The sequence below is a fragment of the Pleurodeles waltl genome, chromosome 6 (assembly GCF_031143425.1).
Source record: "Pleurodeles waltl isolate 20211129_DDA chromosome 6, aPleWal1.hap1.20221129, whole genome shotgun sequence".
Classification (NCBI taxonomy): domain Eukaryota; kingdom Metazoa; phylum Chordata; class Amphibia; order Caudata; family Salamandridae; genus Pleurodeles; species Pleurodeles waltl.
In genome coordinates, this window is record NC_090445.1 from 1,190,911,139 (window position 1) to 1,190,931,819 (window position 20,681).

Sequence of the window (20,681 nt, forward strand, 5' to 3'; positions counted from 1 at the left end):
ATCAGGTGGGAGAGAAGTAGGAAGCAAAGGAGAATGCGGTGGTGAAGGCTGATGTACTGCCTTTGGTTTCTCCTTGTGTTTGAAGATTTTGGCAGGTGAAGGCCCAGCTTCCAGAGTCTCTTGGAAAGATAGTTTCCTTTTGGTTATAGAAGGAGGAAAGACAATATTCTTTCCAATATCCTTATGGATTTTTCGCTGTTTATGGTCCATCACTTCAAGTATGGGCCTAATATCTGTTGATTCTTCTATAGATGGAGCATATTTCTTTCCCACAGTTTTCAGCTCCAAAACTTAGTGAACAACTGTTTTAATTGGCTGAATAGATCGACTCAGAAGCAGATGGAAGTTTTTTCAGCTCCGAAGAGGAGCTTGGGTGTTTCAGCTCCAAGGTGGAAGACCAATGCTTTGGTTCCGAAGTGAAAGCATCCACTTTTCGAGTCGATCCCGAAACAGGCGTGGCAGTCTGTTCAGTTGACATCCAATGCATTTTGGTCTTTTTTGTCGCCGAACCCAAGGGCCTCTCACCGAGATGCAACTTTCGGGTCCAACCATAGCCGTCAAGCAGTGGTGGACCTAAGACCAGTTGTGTTGATTTTTTGGATGGTTTTTGGTTACGGGAAGGGGCTGGCATACTCATGTACTGAGCCACTAGAATCACTTGGCTGTCCCCATCAGAGTCACGCTCAGAATCACAGTCTGCGAGGGAAACTGAAGTCCGTGCCTGTTCCTCACCGAAAATGTGAGGCATTTGTTCATCGACTTGAATGCCATCCCTGGCAGACATGCTCTTCGATCCCGCAGTCTTTTTGGAGCGGATCGACACGCCTCACAGGTTTCTTCTTTGTGATTGAGAGAGAGTCAGAGGTTGCACATCGACTGTTGGTCAATGTAGGGGAACGTAGCATAGCACTGAGGGCAGAATTGAAACGGAGACCGATTCATGGGCCTGTGTTGCAGTAGGCCCGAGAAGGCGTGAAAGGGCGTTTAATCGATCCAGATGATAAAATCGGATCAAGTGTAGTCAGAAAATGTGTTTGAAAATGATACTGACATTTAAAGGAAAGATGGAGAAGTTCAGATAGTACCGAACCAAGATCTACCGGAGCGAGAGGAAACATGTCCGAACCCGACGGCGAAAAAAAAACAATCTAACAAAGGACTTGATGCCCATGCGCACTGAGAGGAGTCACTCGATCTTGTGACTCGAAAAAACTTCATCAAAGAAAAACAACTTGTAACACTCCGAGCCCAAAACTAGGTGGCGGACTTATGCAAAGCATGTGCATCCGCAGCAACACATGCCATTGAACATTTAGGGAAAATGTCACTTACCCAGTGTACATCTGTTCGTGGCATGAGACGCTGCAGATTCACATGCTGTGCATATCCCGCCATCTAGTGTTGGGCTCGGAGTGTTACAAGTTGTTTTTCTTCGAAGAAGTCTTTTTGAGTCACGAGATCGAGGGACTCCTCCCATTTCGGCTCCACTGCGCATGGGCGTCGACTCCATCTTAGATCGTTTTCCCCGCAGAGGGTGAGTTAGGAGTTGTGTATATAGTAATAGTGCCCATGCAATGGGGTAAGTATGTATATACATAGTGTGATTAAAAGTGATATATTTACAAATTTACAAATGTACAAGTTTATTTTTATCAACTTAGAACTGCTACAGGCTCCCGGGGAGGTGGGAGGACGCATGTGAATCTGCAGCGTCTCGTGCCACGAACAGATGTACACTGGGTAAGTGACATTTTCCGTTCTATGGCATGTGTAGCTGCAGATACACATGCTGTGCATAGACTAGTAAGCAGTTATCTCCCCAAAAGCAGTGGTTTAGCCTGTAGGAGTTGAAGTCGTTTGAAATAATGTTCGTAGTACTACCTGTCCTACTGTGGCTTGTTGTGTTGTTAACACATCCACAGTAATGTTTAGTGAATGTATGAGGCGTAGACCATGTGGCTGCCTTACAGATTTCTGTCATTGGTATATTTCCTAGAAAGGCCATGATGGCGCCTTTCTTTCTAGTGCAGTGTGCCTTTGGTGTAATAGGCAGTTCTCTTTTTGCTTTAACATAACAGGTTTGAATACACTTAACTATCCATCTAGCAATGCCTTGTTTGGATATTGGATTCCCTGCATGAGGTTTTTGGAAAGCTACAAACAATTGTTTTGTTTTGCAAATTTGTTTGGTTCTATGAATGTAATACATTAGTGCTCTTTTTATGTCTAATGTGTGTAATGCTCTTTTAGCTACAGAGTCTGGTTCTGGAAAGAACACTGGAAGTTCCACCGTTTGATTCAAGTGGAACGGTGTTATAACTTTTGGCAAAAATTTGGGATTTGTGCGTAGAACCACTTTATGTCTGTGTATTTGTATAAAGGGTTCCTGTATGGTAAAGGCTTGTATTTTACTTACTGTAAAGAAATGGCTCCCTGTTGCAGTTACCCCCCCACTTTTTGCCTGATACTGATGCTGACTTGACTGAGAAGTGTGCTGGGACCCTGCTAACCAGGCCCCAGCACCAGTGTTCTTTCACCTAAAATGTACCATTGTTTCCACAATTGGCCCACCCTGGCATCCAGATAAGTCCCTTGTAACTGGTACCTCTGGTACCAAGGGCCCTGATGCCAGGGAAGGTCTCTAAGGGCTGTAGCATGTATTATGCCACCCTAGAGACCCCTCACTCAGCACAGACACACTGCTTACAAGCCTGTGTGTGCTGGTGAGAACAAAATGAGTAAGTCGACATGGCACTCCCCTCAGGGTGCCATGCCAGCCTCTCACTGCCTATGCAGTATAGGTAAGACACCCCTCTAGCAGGCCTTACAGCCCTAAGGCAGGGTGCACTATACCATAGGTGAGGGTACCAGTGCATGAGCACTGTGCCCCTACAGTGTCTAAGCAAAACCTTAGACATTGTAAGTGCAGGGTAGCCATAAGAGTATATGGTCTGAGAGTCTGTTTTACACGAACTCCACAGCACCATAATGGCTACACTGAAAACTGGGAAGTTTGGTATCAAACTTCTCAGCACAATAAATGCACACTGATGCCAGTGTACATTTTATTGTAAAATACACCACAGAGGGCACCTTAGAGGTGCCCCCTGAAACTTAACCGACTGTCTGTGTAGGCTGACTAGTTCCAGCAGCCTGCCACACCAGAGACATGTTGCTGGCCCCATGGGGAGAGTGCCTTTGTCACTCTGAGGCCAGTAACAAAGCCTGCACTGGGTGGAGATGCTAACACCTCCCCCAGGCAGGAGCTGTGACACCTGGCGGTGAGCCTCAAAGGCTCACCCCTTTGTCACAGCCCAGCAGGGCACTCCAGCTTAGTGGAGTTGCCCGCCCCCTCCGGCCACGGCCCCCACTTTTTGCGGCAAGGCTGGAGGGAACAAAGAAAGCAACAAGGAGGAGTCACTGGCCAGTCAGGACAGCCCCTAAGGTGTCCTGAGCTGAGGTGACTCTGACTTTTAGAAATCCTCCATCTTGCAGATGGAGGATTCCCCCAATAGGGTTAGGATTGTGACCCCCTCCCCTTGGGAGGAGGCACAAAGAGGGTGTACCCACCCTCAGGGCTAGTAGCCATTGGCTACTAACCCCCCAGACCTAAACACGCCCTTAAATTTAGTATTTAAGGGCTACCCTGAACCCTAGAAAATTAGATTCCTGCAACTACAAGAAGAAGGACTGCCCAGCTGAAAACCCCTGCAGCGGAAGACCAGAAGACGACAACTGCCTTGGCTCCAGAAACTCACCGGCCTGTCTCCTGCCTTCCAAAGATCCTGCTCCAGCGACGCCTTCCAAAGGGACCAGCGACCTCGACATCCTCTGAGGACTGCCCCTGCTTCGAAAAGACAAGAAACTCCCGAGGACAGCGGACCTGCTCCAAGAAAAGCTGCAACTTTGTTTCCAGCAACTTTAAAGAACCCTGCAAGCTCCCCGCAAGAAGCGTGAGACTTGCAACACTGCACCCGGCGACCCCGACTCGGCTGGTGGCGATCCAACACCTCAGGAGGGACCCCAGGACTACTCTGATACTGTGAGTACCAAAACCTGTCCCCCCTGAGCCCCCACAGCGCCGCCTGCAGAGGGAATCCCGAGGCTTCCCCTGACCGCGACTCTTTGAACCTAAAGTCCCGACGCCTGGGAGAGACCCTGCACCCGCAGCCCCCAGGACCTGAAGGACCGAACTTTCACTGGAGAAGTGAACCCCAGGAGTCCCTCTCCCTTGCCCAAGTGGAGGTTTCCCCGAGGAATCCCCCCCTTGCCTGCCTGCAGCGTTGAAGAGATCCCGAGATCTCTCATAGACTAACATTGCGAACCCGACGCTTGTTTCTACACTGCACCCGGCCGCCCCGCGCCGCTGAGGGTGAAATTTCTGTGTGGACTTGTGTCCCCCCCGGTGCCCTACAAAACCCCCCTGGTCTGCCCTCCGAAGACGCGGGTACTTACCTGCAAGCAGACCGGAACCGGGGCACCCCCTTCTCTCCATTCTAGCCTATGCGTTTTGGGCACCACTTTGAACTCTGCACCTGACCGGCCCTGAGCTGCTGGTGTGGTGACTTTGGGGTTGCCCTGAACCCCCAACGGTGGGCTACCTTGGACCAAGAACTAAGCCCTGTAAGTGTCTTACTTACCTGGTTAACCTAACAAATACTTACCTCCCCTAGGAACTGTGAAAATTGCACTAAGTGTCCACTTTTAAAACAGCTATTTGTGAATAACTTGAAAAGTATACATGCAATTTTGATGATTTGAAGTTCCTAAAGTACTTACCTGCAATACCTTTCGAATAAGATATTACATGTAAAATTTGAACCTGTGGTTCTTAAAATAAACTAAGAAAAGATATTTTTCTATACAAAAACCTATTGGCTGGATTTGTCTCTGAGTGTGTGTACCTCATTTATTGTCTATGTGTATGTACAACAAATGCTTAACACTACTCCTTGGATAAGCCTACTGCTCGACCACACTACCACAAAATAGAGCATTAGTATTATCTCTTTTTGCCACTATCTTACCTCTAAGGGGAACCCTTGGACTCTGTGCATGCTATTCCTTACTTTGAAATAGCACATACAGAGCCAACTTCCTACATTGGTGGATCAGCGGTGGGGTACAAGACTTTGCATTTGCTGGACTACTCAGCCAATACCTGATCACACGACAAATTCCAAAATTGTCATTAGAAATTCATTTTTGCAATTTGAAATTTTTCTAAATTCTTAAAAGTCCTGCTAGGGCCTTGTGTGTTAAGTCCCTGTTTAGCATTGTCTTTTAGAGTTTAAAAGTTTGTTAAAGGTTTGAAATTAGATTCTAGAAACAGTTTTAGATTCTTTAAAAAGTCTTCCAACTTTTAGCAAAATAATGTCTGATACAGAGATGAATGTGGTGGAACTCGACACCACACCTTACCTCCATCTTAAGATGAGGGAGCTAAGGTCTCTCTGTAATATAAAGAAAATAACCATTGGCTCCAGACCTACCAAAATTCAGCTCCAGGAGCTGTTGGCAGAGTTTGAAAAAGCCAACCCCTCTGAGGATGACTTCACAGAGGAAGAAATTAGTGACTTGGAGGGCAATTCCCCCCTTCCAGTCCTAAATAGGGAGACCAGGGCCTCTCAAGCCCTGTCTCCAAAAATGATAGTCAGAAATGTTGCTTCCCTCACAGGAGGGTCCAGCATTTCTGAAATCACTGAGGATGCTCTCAGTGAGGATGACCCCCTGTTAGCCAGGATGGTCAAAAGATTGGCTTTGGAAAAGCAGCTCCTAGCCATAGAAAGGGAAAGAAAAGAGATGGGCCTAGGTCCCATCGATGGTGGCAGCAACTTAAATAGGGTCAGAGATTCTCCTGACATCCTAAAAATCCCCAAAGGGATTGTAACAAAATATGAAGATGGTGATGACATCACCAAATGGTTCACAGCTTTTGAGAGGGCTTGTGTAACCAGAAAAGTAAACAGATCTCACTGGGGTGCTCTCCTTTGGGAAATGTTCACTGGAAAGTGTAGGGATAGACTCCTCACACTCTCTGGAAAAGATGCAGAATCTTATGACCTCATGAAGGGTACCCTGATTGAGGGCTTTGGATTCTCCACTGAGGAGTATAGAATTAGATTCAGGGGGGCTCAAAAATCCTCGAGCCAGACCTGGGTTGACTTTGTAGACTACTCAGTAAAAACACTAGATGGTTGGTTAAATGGAAATGAAGTGTGTGACTATGTTGGGCTTTATAATTTGTTTATGAAAGAACACATTTTAAGTAACTGCTTCAATGAAAAGTTGCATCAGTATCTGGTAGACCTAGGTCCAATTTCTCCCCAAGAATTGGGAAAGAAGGCAGACCACTGGGTCAAGACTAGGGTAACCAAAACTTCCACTGGGGGTGACCAAAAGAAAGGGGTTACAAAAACTCCCCAGGAGAAAGTGGGTGACACTAGAAACAAAGAAAAAGAGTCCTCTGTAGGCCCCCAAAAACCAGAACAGGTGGGTGGGCCCCAAGACACAACCCAAAACAAAGGTGGGTACCAGGGTAAGAACTGGGATGCCACTAAGGCATGGTGCCACAACTGTAAACAGTCTGGGCACCACACCAAGGACACTTCTTGTCCCAAAAACAAACCCCAGAACAAAATTCCAGGGGTAACCAGTGTAGCCATGGGAGATGACTCCTCAGATGAGGAGGTCTTCATAGCCTTCAACTGGAAACAGGGCCCAACAGGTGAGTTGGAGATTCCAGAGGGAAGTAGACCCTTCCACCACCTACTGGTGAATGGAATCCCAACCACTGCCCTGAGAGACACTTGTGCCAGTCACACTATTGTGCATGACAGGCTGGTGCTCTCAAACCAGTACATCCCAGGTGAGATGGCCAGAGTAAGAGTTAGCCCAGACAGGGTCACTAATAGGCCTGTGGCTCTTGTGCCCATAGAAGTGGGTGGAACTTTTAGCTGGAGAAGGGTGGTAGTCAGTACAGACCCCCCCCTTGATTGTCTCCTTGGAAATGACTACCCAGAGGTTAGTCAGAGCCTAAGAGAAGAACTGGTCCAGGGCCAGCCCTCTCCCAAGGATTCTGGAGTGCCTGCCTCTGCAGTAAATGCAAGTAGGCCCCAGAGGAAAAAGAAAAGGAAACAGAGTAGGAAAGGTGGACAACCTTTAGCCAAGGTTCCAGCAAGCCAAGGAGATTCTGCTCCAGTAGGGGAGAACTCCAAAAATGGCTCTGATAAAGTCCAACCTGACCCACAAGAAGTCCTGGCTAGTCAGGCAACTGTTAAGCCTGAGTGGGTGGCTCCTCAGCTAACAGAAGAAAGAGTGGAAGAAGGGTGTTTACTACAAGATGTGGTAACCCCCCACTCTAATACAGCAGACAGGCACCCTGAACCCAAAGAAGCCTGTAACTTAGCCCCTTCCCTTGTAGGTGAAGAGCTAAAGGTGTGGTTCTGGGCACTGACAGCTGTCAGTGGCCTCTGCTGGGTGTTAGCCTTTATGGCTGCACTATCCTTGGCATGGTGGTCTGACCCCATGCCAAATAACAAGTTAGGCCCCCTGACCCTGTTGGTCATGGTGGGGTTACTCCAGCTCTGGGTAACCTCTTTGGGTAAGCTAGGGGTGACCCTGGCTAAGATAAGATTAGCAGAGGTGGATACCTCTGACCTCAAAATAAAGAGAATGGGTGAAGACATAAAAAGCACAGACAAGAGGCAGTTCAGACTAGGTCCTATCACTGTGGAAGTGGGTCAGTTCCCCAGAGGGAATGACCTGAACAGGAGGATGTAAGGCAGAGTAGGCCCTGCAACAAACCAGCCATTTCCTCTACTCTTCCTCGCCTGACAGACTAGGAAGACTCTTCCAGCGTTGGCTGAGTCTCCTGGCCTGTGGGCTGGGGGGGGCTTGTGTAAAGAAATGGCTCCCTGTTGCAGTTACCCCCCCACTTTTTGCCTGATACTGATGCTGACTTGACTGAGAAGTGTGCTGGGACCCTGCTAACCAGGCCCCAGCACCAGTGTTCTTTCACCTAAAATGTACCATTGTTTCCACAATTGGCCCACCCTGGCATCCAGATAAGTCCCTTGTAACTGGTACCTCTGGTACCAAGGGCCCTGATGCCAGGGAAGGTCTCTAAGGGCTGTAGCATGTATTATGCCACCCTAGAGACCCCTCACTCAGCACAGACACACTGCTTACAAGCCTGTGTGTGCTGGTGAGAACAAAATGAGTAAGTCGACATGGCACTCCCCTCAGGGTGCCATGCCAGCCTCTCACTGCCTATGCAGTATAGGTAAGACACCCCTCTAGCAGGCCTTACAGCCCTAAGGCAGGGTGCACTATACCATAGGTGAGGGTACCAGTGCATGAGCACTGTGCCCCTACAGTGTCTAAGCAAAACCTTAGACATTGTAAGTGCAGGGTAGCCATAAGAGTATATGGTCTGAGAGTCTGTTTTACACGAACTCCACAGCACCATAATGGCTACACTGAAAACTGGGAAGTTTGGTATCAAACTTCTCAGCACAATAAATGCACACTGATGCCAGTGTACATTTTATTGTAAAATACACCACAGAGGGCACCTTAGAGGTGCCCCCTGAAACTTAACCGACTCTCTGTGTAGGCTGACTAGTTCCAGCAGCCTGCCACACCAGAGACATGTTGCTGGCCCCATGGGGAGAGTGCCTTTGTCACTCTGAGGCCAGTAACAAAGCCTGCACTGGGTGGAGATGCTAACACCTCCCCCAGGCAGGAGCTGTGACACCTGGCGGTGAGCCTCAAAGGCTCACCCCTTTGTCACAGCCCAGCAGGGCACTCCAGCTTAGTGGAGTTGCCCGCCCCCTCCGGCCACGGCCCCCACTTTTGGCAGCAAGGCTGGAGGGAACAAAGAAAGCAACAAGGAGGAGTCACTGGCCAGTCAGGACAGCCCCTAAGGTGTCCTGAGCTGAGGTGACTCTGACTTTTAGAAATCCTCCATCTTGCAGATGGAGGATTCCCCCAATAGGGTTAGGATTGTGACCCCCTCCCCTTGGGAGGAGGCACAAAGAGGGTGTACCCACCCTCACGGCTAGTAGCCATTGGCTACTAACCCCCCAGACCTAAACATGCCCTTAAATTTAGTATTTAAGGGCTACCCTGAACCCTAGAAAATTAGATTCCTGCAACTACAAGAAGAAGGACTGCCCAGCTGAAAACCCCTGCAGCGGAAGACCAGAAGACGACAACTGCCTTGGCTCCAGAAACTCACTGGCCTGTCTCCTGCCTTCCAAAGATCCTGCTCCAGCGACGCCTTCCAAAGGGACCAGCGACCTCGACATCCTCTGAGGACTGCCCCTGCTTCGAAAAGACAAGAAACTCCCGAGGACAGCGGACCTGCTCCAAGAAAAGCTGCAACTTTGTTTCCAGCAACTTTAAAGAACCCTGCAAGCTCCCCGCAAGAAGCGTGAGACTTGCAACACTGCACCCGGCGACCCCGACTCGGCTGGTGGCGATCCAACACCTCAGGAGGGACCCCAGGACTACTCTGATACTGTGAGTACCAAAACCTGTCCCCCCTGAGCCCCCACAGCGCCGCCTGCAGAGGGAATCCCGAGGCTTCCCCTGACCGCGACTCTTTGAACCTAAAGTCCCGACGCCTGGGAGAGACCCTGCACCCGCAGCCCCCAGGACCTGAAGGACCGGACTTTCACTGGAGAAGTGACCCCCAGGAGTCCCTCTCCCTTGCCCAAGTGGAGGTTTCCCCGAGGAATCCCCCCCTTGCCTGCCTGCAGCGTTGAAGAGATCCCGAGATCTCTCATAGACTAACATTGCGAACCCGACGCTTGTTTCTACACTGCACCCGGCCGCCCCCGCGCCGCTGAGGGTGAAATTTCTGTGTGGACTTGTGTCCCCCCCGGTGCCCTACAAAACCCCCCTGGTCTGCCCTCCGAAGACGCGGGTACTTACCTGCAAGCAGACCGGAACCGGGGCACCCCCTTCTCTCCATTCTAGCCTATGCGTTTTGGGCACCACTTTGAACTCTGCACCTGACCGGCCCTGAGCTGCTGGTGTGGTGACTTTGGGGTTGCTCTGAACCCCCAACGGTGGGCTACCTTGGACCAAGAACTAAGCCCTGTAAGTGTCTTACTTACCTGGTTAACCTAACAAATACTTACCTCCCCTAGGAACTGTGAAAATTGCACTAAGTGTCCACTTTTAAAACAGCTATTTGTGAATAACTTGAAAAGTATACATGCAATTTTGATGATTTGAAGTTCCTAAAGTACTTACCTGCAATACCTTTCGAATAAGATATTACATGTAAAATTTGAACCTGTGGTTCTTAAAATAAACTAAGAAAAGATATTTTTCTATACAAAAACCTATTGGCTGGATTTGTCTCTGAGTGTGTGTACCTCATTTATTGTCTATGTGTATGTACAACAAATGCTTAACACTACTCCTTGGATAAGCCTACTGCTCGACCACACTACCACAAAATAGAGCATTAGTATTATCTCTTTTTGCCACTATCTTACCTCTAAGGGGAACCCTTGGACTCTGTGCATGCTATTCCTTACTTTGAAATAGCACATACAGAGCCAACTTCCTACACTTACCCTTCTGAGAGATGTGATAGCTATTAGGAAGGCTACTTTCCATGTTAAGTATTGAATCTCACAAGAGTGCATGGGTTCAAATGGTGGACCCATGAGTCGTGTTAATACAATATTGAGGTTCCACGAAGGAACTGGTGGTGTTCTTGGTGGAATAATCCTTTTTAGACCCTCCATGAATGCTTTTATGACTGGGATTCTAAATAGTGAAGTTGAATGTGTAATTTGCAGATAGGCAGAAATTGCTGTGAGATGAATTTTAATGGATGAAAAAGCTAATTTAGACTTTTGTACGTGTAGTAAGTAGCTTACAATGTTTTTTGCAGACGCGTGTAATGGTTGAATTTGATTATTATGACAGTAATAAACAAATTGTTTCCATTTATTTGCGTAGCAGTGTCTTGTAGTAGGTTTTCTAGCCTGTTTGATGACCTCCATACATTCTTGTGTAAGGTCTAGATGTCCGAATTCTGACTTCAGGAGCCAGATTGCTAGATTGGGCGATGCTGGATTCGGGTGTCTGATTTGTTGTTTGTGTTGAATTAACAGATCTGGTCTGTTTGGTAGTTTGATATGAGGCACTACTGACAGGTCTAGTAGTGTTGTGTACCAAGGTTGTAGTGCCCAAGTTGGTGCTATTAGTATTAGTTTGAGTTTGTTTTGACTCAATTTGTTTACTAGATACGGAAGGAGTGGGAGAGGGGGGGAAAAGCGTAAGCAAATATCCCTGACCAACTCATCCATAACGCATTGCCCTTGGAGTGAGGCTGTGGGTACCTGGATGCAAAGTTTTGGCATTTTGCGTTTTCTTTTGTTGCGAATAGGTCTATTTGCGGTGTTCCCCAGTTTTGGAAGTAGGTGTGTAGTATCTGGGGATGAATTTCCCATTCGTGGACTTGTTGGTGATCTCGACTGAGATTGTCTGCCAACTGGTTTTGAATTCCTGGAATGTATTGCGCTATTAGGCGAATGTGATTGTGAATCGCCCAATGCCAAATCTTCTGTACTAAGAGAGACAGTTGTGATGAGTGTGTCCCTCCTTGTTTAAGTAATACATTGTTGTCATGTTGTCTGTTTTGACAAGAATGTGTTTGTGGGCTATTAGTGGTTGAAATGCTTTTAACGCTAGAAACACTGCTAGTAATTTTAGCTGATTTATATGAAGTTGTTTCTGCTGAGTGTCCAATTGTCCCTGGATGCTGTGTTGGTTGAGGTGTGCTCCCCACCCTACCATGATAGCATCTGTTGTGATCACGTATTGAGGCACTGGGTCTTGGAAAGGCCGCCCTTGGTTTAAATTTGCAGGATTCCACCATTGAAGCGAGGTGTGTGTTTGGCGGTCTATCAACACTAGATCTTGAAGTTGACCCTGTGCTTGTGTCCATTGTGTTCCTAGGCACTGTTGTAAGGGCCGCATGTGTAATCTTGCGTTTGGGACAATGGCTATGCATGAGGACATCATGCCTAGTAGTTTCATCACTAATTTTACCTGATACTTTGGGTGCATGCTTTGTATTACGTTTTGGAATGCTTGTACCCTTTGTGGACTTGGAGTGGCAATCCCTTTTTTTGTGTTGATTGTTGCTCCTAAGTATTGTTGTATTTGACACGGCTGTAAGTGTGATTTTTGGTAGTTTAGTGAGAACCCTAGTTTGTGAAGGGTTTCTATGACGTATTTTGTGTGTTGAAGACACTGTTTCTGAATGCTGGTTTTGATTAACCAATCATCTAGATATGGGAATACGTGTATGTGCTGTCTTCTGATATGTGCAGCTACTACTGCAAGGCATTTTGTAAATACTCTTGGTGCTGTTGTTATCCCGAATGGTAACACTTTGAATTGGTAATGTACTCCTTGGATTACAAACCTTAAGTATTTTCTGTGGGAAGGATGTATAGGTATATGGAAGTAAGCATCCTTGAGGTCTAATGTTGACATATAGTTTTGTTGTTTGAGCAATGGAATTACGTCTTGAAGTGTCACCCTGTGAAAGAGATCTGATTTGATGTAAATATTTAATGTTCTGAGATCTAATATGGCCTCAGAGTTTTGTCCTTTTTTGGTATTAGAAAATACAGGGAGTAGACACCTGTTCCTTTTTGATGTTTGGGTACTAGTTCTATTGCCTCTTTTTGTAATAACGCTTGGACTTCTAGTTGTAATAGATCCAAGTGTTGTTTGGACATGTTGTGTGTCCTTGGAGGCACATTTGGTGATAATTGTACGAATTCTATGCAATAACCATGTTGGATAATGGATAGGACCCATGAGTCTGTTGTTATTTCCTCACAATTTTTGTAATAATGTGCAAGTCTTCCCCCCACTGATGTTGTGTGTTGGGGATTTGTGACATTGAAGTCACTGTTTAGTTTGAGGGGTCTTTGGGCCTTGGAACTTTCCTCTAGTTTTAGGGAACTGTCCACCTCTGTATTGTCCCCGAAAGCCTCCTCTTTGATATAGGCCCTGGTATGTGGGTCTGGCTTGTGAGGTTGAGGGTTCTGTGCTTTGGGCCCAAAACCTCCCTCTAAATTGTGTTTTCCTTAATGTGCCTCTGCTCTGTGGGGAGTAGGGCGCGCCCATGGCCTTGGCCGTATCAGTCTCCTTTTTCAGCTTCTCTATAGCTGTACCCACCTCCGGCCCAAACAACTGCTGTCCACTGAAAGGCATATTAAGCACAGCCTGTTGGATTTCTGGCTTAAATCCGGAGGTGCGTATCCATGCGTGTCTCCGAATAGTGACCGCTGTAGTCACAGTTCTTGCGGCTGTGTCCGCTGCATCCACTGCCGATCGTATCTGGTTGTTGGAGATACTTTGGCCCTCCTCCACCACTTGTTGTGCCCGCTTTAGAAACTCCTTGGGAAGATGTTCTATAAAGTCCTGCATCTCATCCCAATGAGCTCTGTCATATCTTGACTGTAAAGAAATGGCTCCCTGTTGCAGTTACCCCCCACTTTTTGCCGGATACTGATGCGGACTTGACTGAGAAGTGTGCTGGGACCCTGCTAACGAGGCCCCAGCACAAGTGTTCTTTCACCTAAAATGTACCATTGTTTCCACAATTGGCACAACCCTGGCACCTAGGTAAGTCCCTTGTAAATGGTACCCCTGGTACCAAGGGCCCTGATGCCAGGGAAGGTCTCTAAGGGCTGCAGCATTTCTTATGCCACCCTAGGGACCCTTCACTCAGCACAGACACACTGCTTGCCAGCTTGTGTGTGCTGGTGGGGAGAAAAAGACTAAGTCGACATGGCACTCCCCTCAGGGTGCCATGCCAACCTCACACTGCCTATGGCATAGGTAAGTCACCCATCTAACAGGCCTTACAGCCCTAAGGCAGGGTGTACTATACCACAGGTGAGGGCATAGGTGCATGAGCACTATGCCCCTACAGTGTCTAAGCAAAACCTCAGACATTGTAAGTGCAGGGTAGCCATAAGAGTATATGGCCTGGGAGTCTGTCAAAAACAAACTCCACAGCTCCATAATGGCTACACTGAATACTGGGAAGTTTAGTATCAAACTTCTCAGAATAATAAACCCACACCGATGCCAGTGTTGGATTTATTAAACAAAATGCACACAGAGGGCATCTTAGAGATGCCCCTTGTATTTTACCCAATTGTTCAGTGCAGGACTGACTGGTCTCTGCCAGCCTGCTGCTGAGAGACGAGTTTCTGACCCCATGCGGTGAGAGCCTTTGTGTTCTGAGGACAGAAACAAAGCCTGCTCTGGGTGGAGGTGCTTCACACCTCCCCCCTGCAGGAACTGTAACACCTAGCAGTGAGCTTCAAAGGCTCAAGCTTCGTGTTACAATGCCCCAGGGCACTCCAGCTAGTGGAAATGCCCGGCCCCTGGACCCAGCCCCCACTTTTGGCGGCAAGTCCAGGAGAGATAATGAGAAAAACCAGGAGGAGTCACTGGCCAGTCAGGACAGCCCCTAAGGTGTCCTGAGCTGAGGTGACTGACTTTTAGAAATCCTCCATCTTGTAGAAGGAGGATTCCCCCAATAGGGATAGGAATGTGACCCCCCTCCCCTTGGGAGGAGGCACAAAGAGGGTGTACCCACCCTCAGGGCTAGTAGCCATTGGCTACTAATCCCCCAGACCTAAACACGCCCTTAAATCTAGTATTTAAGGGCTCCCCTGAACCTAAGAATTTAGATTCCTGAAACTTACAAGAAGAAGAGGACTGCTGAGCTGAAAACCCCTGCAGAAGAAGAAAGAAGACACCAACTGCTTTGGCCCCAGTCCTACCGGCCTGTCTCCTGCCTTCTAAAGAAACCTGCTCCAGCGACGCTTTTCCCAGGACCAGCGACCTCTGAATTCTCAGAGGACTGCCCTGCCTCAAGAAAGACTAGAAACTCCTGAGGACGGCGGCCTGGTTCCAAAAAGACTGCAACTTTGTTTCAGAGGAGCAGATTTAAAGACCCCTGCAACTCCCCGCAAGAAGCGTGAGACTTGCAGCACTGCACCCGGCGACCCCGACTCGACTAGTGGAGAACCAACACCTCAGGGAGGACCCTCCGGCGACTCCGAGACTGTGAGTAACCAAAGTTGTCCCCCCTGAGCTCCCACAGCGACGCCTGCAGAGGGAATCCCGAGGCTCCCCCTGACCGCGACTGCCTGACTCTAAAATCCCGACGGCTGGAAAAGACCCTGCACCCGCAGCCCCCAGCACCTGAAGGATCGGAACTTCAGTGCAGGAGTGACCCCCAGGAGGCCCTCTCCCTTGCCCAGGTGGTGGCTACCCCGAGGAGCCCCCCCCTTGCCTGCCTGCACCGCTGAAGAGACCCCTTGGTCTCCCATTGACTCCCATTGGAAACCCGACGCTTGTTTCTACACTGCACCCTTGTTTCGCGTGTTTCAACATCCCTTGTAACATTGGAAGACTTTGGTACTGACTGTGTGTTGACGACAAAGTATTGAATAAAAAGTCATCCTCAATCGGTTCAGCGTGCAGTATCACATTGTGAAAAGCAGCTGCTCTGGACAGCACCTGCGTGTAAGCAGTACTGCCTTCAGGTGGTAATAGCCTTGCTGGGTAGCAGTCTGGACTATTGTCAGATACTGGGTGCATCATATAGATCCCCATGCATCTGGATCATCCTGGCTCATCCCTGTGCGTTGGAGATTGCACCATGGGGGGGTTGCAATTGGTGACGGTTGCGGTTAGTGGTGTGGTGATGGTTGTGGCGAAAAACGAGGTGGAGTCATTTCTTTTGCCACCTTTGCCTTTGGTTGTTTTCCTGTGTCTTGGAAAGCAAGTCTCCTTTTCATCTTAATAGGAGGGAGAGTTCTTATTTTCCCCGTTTCCTTTTGAATATGGAGCCTTCTTTGTGTATAATCTGGCTCCCCTGCTTCTAGCTCTTGTCCAAATTTATGGCCTTGGAGTTGTGCTGAAAGGTCTTGTTCTTCGGAGTAGGAGCTTTTTTTCGGCTCCGAAGCTGGGTGTTTTGGCACCAAAACTTTTTCAACAGTCTTTTTCGTCTCCGATGCTACTTTTTTGGTTTCGGGGTGCAGATCTCTCGGTGCCGATTTTGGTCGGAGCCGGTATCTCGATGTCGAGTTTGGTCGGAGCCAGGTTCTCGGTGTTGAGTATACTCTGTGCCGGTATCTCGACCGAGTCGGATGACTTCGACACGTGTGTGCCCTTTTTCGGTGCCGATGATTGGTCACCGATTTTACGGGTTAAGCCATGGCCTGCTGGCGGTGGCGTCCCCTGGTCCTTCATGATTTTGCCGTGAGTTTTCTGCCGGGGCTGGTTTACTCACGGTTTTCGCTGGCTGCTCCGTTTCGGGCTCGTCCGAGTCAGCAATGGAGAAAGTCTCCTCTTGTTCGACGTCGTGGTGTCCCGACGGCGCCGATGCCATTTTAAGCCTTCGTGCTCTCCGGTCCCGTAGCGTTTTCTTCGACCGAAATGCCCGGCAAGCCTCCCAAGTATCCTCTTTGTGTTCGGGGGACAAACACAAATTACAGACCAGATGCTGATCTGTGTAAGGATACTTATTGTGGCATTCGGGGCAGAAGCGGAATGGGGTCCATTACATGAGCCTTGAAGACACACGCGGTTGGGCCGACAAGGCCCCGCCGCGGGATAGAAGCCCCGAAGGGCTACCGGAGCTCTTCTTTAATTCGGTGTCGATCTACGTTAACTAACCCGATACTGAACACAAACAATACCGTCAAATTTTCCGAGATTTAACTAACTTTCCGAACCGAAACAGGGAGCGAAGAGGAACACGTCCGAACCCGATGGCGGAAAGAAAACAATCTAAGATGGAGTCGACGCCCATGTGCAATGGAGCCGAAATGGGAGGAGTCCCTCGATCTCGTGACTCGGAAATACTTCTTCGAAGAAAAACAACTTGTAACACTCCGAGCCCAACACTAGATGGCGGGATATGCACAGCATGTGAATCTGCAGCGTCTCATGCCATCGAACATATATATATATATATATATATATATATATATATATACACACACACACACACACACACACACATATTTTGTGTTTGTCTAATGATTTTATAAATATTTGCAATTTTTTTAAAATTTAACACAGGGGAAGTTGCAGTGTCTTGCATGATTTAGAACAGAACCTTGACGGCTCACAAAGGACTCCATATCAGGGTGACAATTGCTAGAATAGAAAGTTTACTTTAGAATTTTGGGAGTTCACAGGGACAGGCAGAGAAATAAAGATGTGTGATTTACATCATCATGCGTGGCCTAGCCATTCAGAAGGTACCAGGCTGGGGAAGACGCTACAGCTGGGACCAGCTCCTCCCAAACTGAGGCCAATGGCACATGGATGCCTGCTAAAGCAGGAGCCACACAACCTCGTGTTATTCTCTGTCTGACCCTACACACCACAAATACATTTACTGGGGGTCCGAACTTGATGCTTGACTATCAGAATTCTTACAGGGTTTGAACTCTAAATACATGGGAGAAGACTCCCCTAGGTCTGCATCAAATCTGCACGAAAAGTTTCATGAAACAGCTCTCAGAGGAGAGAGAGCTCTGGATCCACACTTAATGGCACAGAAAAACAAATAATGTCAAGGTGCCTTTAGGGCTCCACTGGCAGCACTCCGGGGTCGTTTCAGGGGCAGACATGTAGTCACTGCTCTCTACCGACATGGGAAAGCTGTTGAGTTTCTGGATCTGGTCTGAAACCTTGGATATTCAATAGCTGAGGAATCTGCAGGTATAAGTATTCATTAGAAATAGTGCTATAATTTCCGGGGCACTTTTAACAAGACCTTTAAAATAATATTCACATAAAAATATTAGAGTTAACTGGAGTGCACACATTTTGGAGAAAAACAACTTAATAGCGACGTGCAAAAGATCATAATGAATATATCATCCAAGGCTAATCATGGCAAAAAAAAAAAAAGAAAAAAAAATAATAATCAATGGAGCAGATAACTCACCTCCTTGTTTGGCATAAAGACTACCTCCAAAGTATCCGTTCACCGGAGAGGTTGCTGCATATACAAAAATCGCTGTGCTAAGCATGGACCCTCTCCTGTAAAAGGGTAAATATAACTTATTTTTCATACTTTGTATTTAATAGCGTTTTAAAAATAGCGTCCCACAGTACGTGAATCATGACTGCTAAGAAATTAAGCGGTAGTAACGGAAATATTACCTGTCAGAACAGCTTGGAAGCTTTTTGTAAAGTAGATTAACAATGCTGGGTCCTCCACCGCCATCTAATGGCGGGTTCACAACATTCCAACTTGTTTCAGTTTAAAGTCTTTGTTTCAGTTTCAGACGTGGATTGAAAGACTCGAGATCCCTACTTTTCCCCATCGGACTTGGTGCCTGGATTCATCTAACTTTGCATAAATTGAAATTCTGCTTCCACTCTGCCCCATAAAGGGTCACAATGAAATCTTAAACACAACAAGCTGCAAACCTATTGTTAAAGTTAAGAAACCTTTTCGGTGTACAGCATGTGTTGTAGATATAAATGCCGTCCATAGATTGAAAAGCAGAATCCCCTTAATTTAATATACCAGATGGCAAAACGTTGTTGACTTGGTATCAGTACAGTTAATGTTGTGCACACAAACTAACTTCAATCATACACGGAGCAATTTCTGAAGCATTTTGTTTGTTAAAATAAAAATTAGTAATTCAATGGATTTATTGATATTAAATGAGTATATAACTTGGGTATGGTTCCCAAATTTTAGACAATAGTGTTCTATGAACTGTAGGTTTGAGGTTGTAAGGAAATGCCTCCTTGGCATGGTTGCCCCCTGACTTTTTGCCTTTGCTGATGCTATGTTTACAATTGAAAGTGTGCTGAGGCCTGCTAACCAGGCCCCAGCACCAGTGTTCTTTCCCTAACCTGTACTTTTGTATCCACAATTGGCAGACCCTGGCATCCAGATAAGTCCCTTGTAACTGGTACTTCTAGTACCAAGGGCCCTGATGCCAAGGAAGGTCTCTAAGGGCTGCAGCATGTCTTATGCCACCCTGGAGACCTCTCACTCAGCACAGACACACTGCTTGCCAGCTTGTGTGGGCTAGTGAGGACAAAACGAGTAAGTCGACATGGCACTCCCCTCAGGGTGCCATGCCAGCCTCTCACTGCCTATGCAGTATAGGTAAGACACCCCTCTAGCAGGCCTTACAGCCCTAAGGCAGGGTGCACTATACCATAGGTGAGGGTACCAGTGCATGAGCATGGTACCCCTACAGTGTCTAAACAAAACCTTAGACATTGTAAGTGCAGGGTAGCCATAAGAGTATATGGTCTGGGAGTCTGTCAAACACGAACTCCACAGCACCATAATGGCTACACTGAAAACTGGGAAGTTTGGTATCAAACTTCTCAGCACAATAAATGCACACTGATGACAGTGTACATTTTATTGTAAAATACACCACAGAGGGCACCTTAGAGGTGCCCCCTGAAACTTAACCGACTGTCTGTGTAGGCTGACTAGTTACAGCAGCCTGCCACACCAGAGACATGTTGCTGGCCCCATGGGGAGAGTGTCTTTGTCACTCTGAGGCCAGTAACAAAGCCTGCACTGGGTGGAGATGCTAACACCTCCCCCAGGCAGGAGCTGTAACACCTGGCGGTGAGCCTCAAAGGCTCACCCCTTTGTCACAGCCCAGCAGGGCACTCCAGCTTAGTGGAGTTGCCCGCCCCCTCCGGCCACAGCCCCCACTTTTGGCGGCAAGGCTGGAGGGAACAAAGAAAGCATAAAGGAGGAGTCACTGGCCAGTCAGGACAGCCCCTAAGGTGTCCTGAGCTGAAGTGACTAACTTTTAGAAATCCTCCATCTTGCAGATGGAGGATTCCCCCAATAGGGTTAGGATTGTGACCCCCTCCCCTTGGGAGGAGGCACAAAGAGGGTGTACCCACCCTCAGGGCTAGTAGCCATTGGCTACTAACCCCCCAGACCTAAACACGCCCTTAAATTTAGTATTTAAGGGCTACCCTGAACCCTAGAAAATTAGATTCCTGCAACTACAAGAAGAAGGACTGCCTAGCTGAAAACCCCTGCAGAGGAAGACCAGAAGACGACTACTGCCTTGGCTCCAGAAACTCACCGGCCTGTCTCCTGCCTTCCAAAGATCCTGCTCCAGCGACGCCTTCCAAAGGGACCAGCGACCTCGACATCCTCTGAGGACTGCCCCTGCTTCGAAAAGACAAGAAACTCCCGAGGACAGCGGACCTGCTCCAAGAAAGGCTGCAACTTTGTTTCCAGCAGCCTTGAAAGAACCCTGCAAGCTCCCCGCAAGAAGCGTGAGACTTGCAACACTGCACCCGGCGACCCCGACTCGGCTGGTGGAGATCCAACACCTCCGGAGGGACCCCAGGACTACTCTGATACTGTGAGTACCAAAACCTGTCCCCCCTGAGCCCCCACAGCGCCGCCTGCAGAGGGAATCCCGAGGCTTCCCCTGACCGCGACTCTTTGAATCCTAAGTCCCGACGCCTGGGAGAGACCCTGCACCCGCAGCCCCCAGGACCTGAAGGACCGGACTTTCGTTGGAGAAGTGACCCCCAGGAGTCCCTCTCCCTTGCCCAAGTGGAGGTTTCCCCGAGGAACCCCCCCC

At 48.1% G+C, this 20,681-nt stretch overlaps 1 protein-coding gene across 2 annotated transcripts in view; it reads right to left on the minus strand.

The window, feature by feature from the left end:
• TM9SF3 (transmembrane 9 superfamily member 3) overlaps window positions 1–20,681 on the minus strand; it is a 343,971-nt gene that overhangs the window by 125,549 nt on the left and 197,741 nt on the right. For both annotated transcript variants that reach the window (XM_069240441.1, XM_069240440.1), the window contains exon 8: window positions 18,032–18,126. In XM_069240441.1, the coding sequence (XP_069096542.1) occupies window positions 18,032–18,126 (95 nt within the window). The remainder of the gene's footprint in view (window positions 1–18,031; window positions 18,127–20,681) is intronic.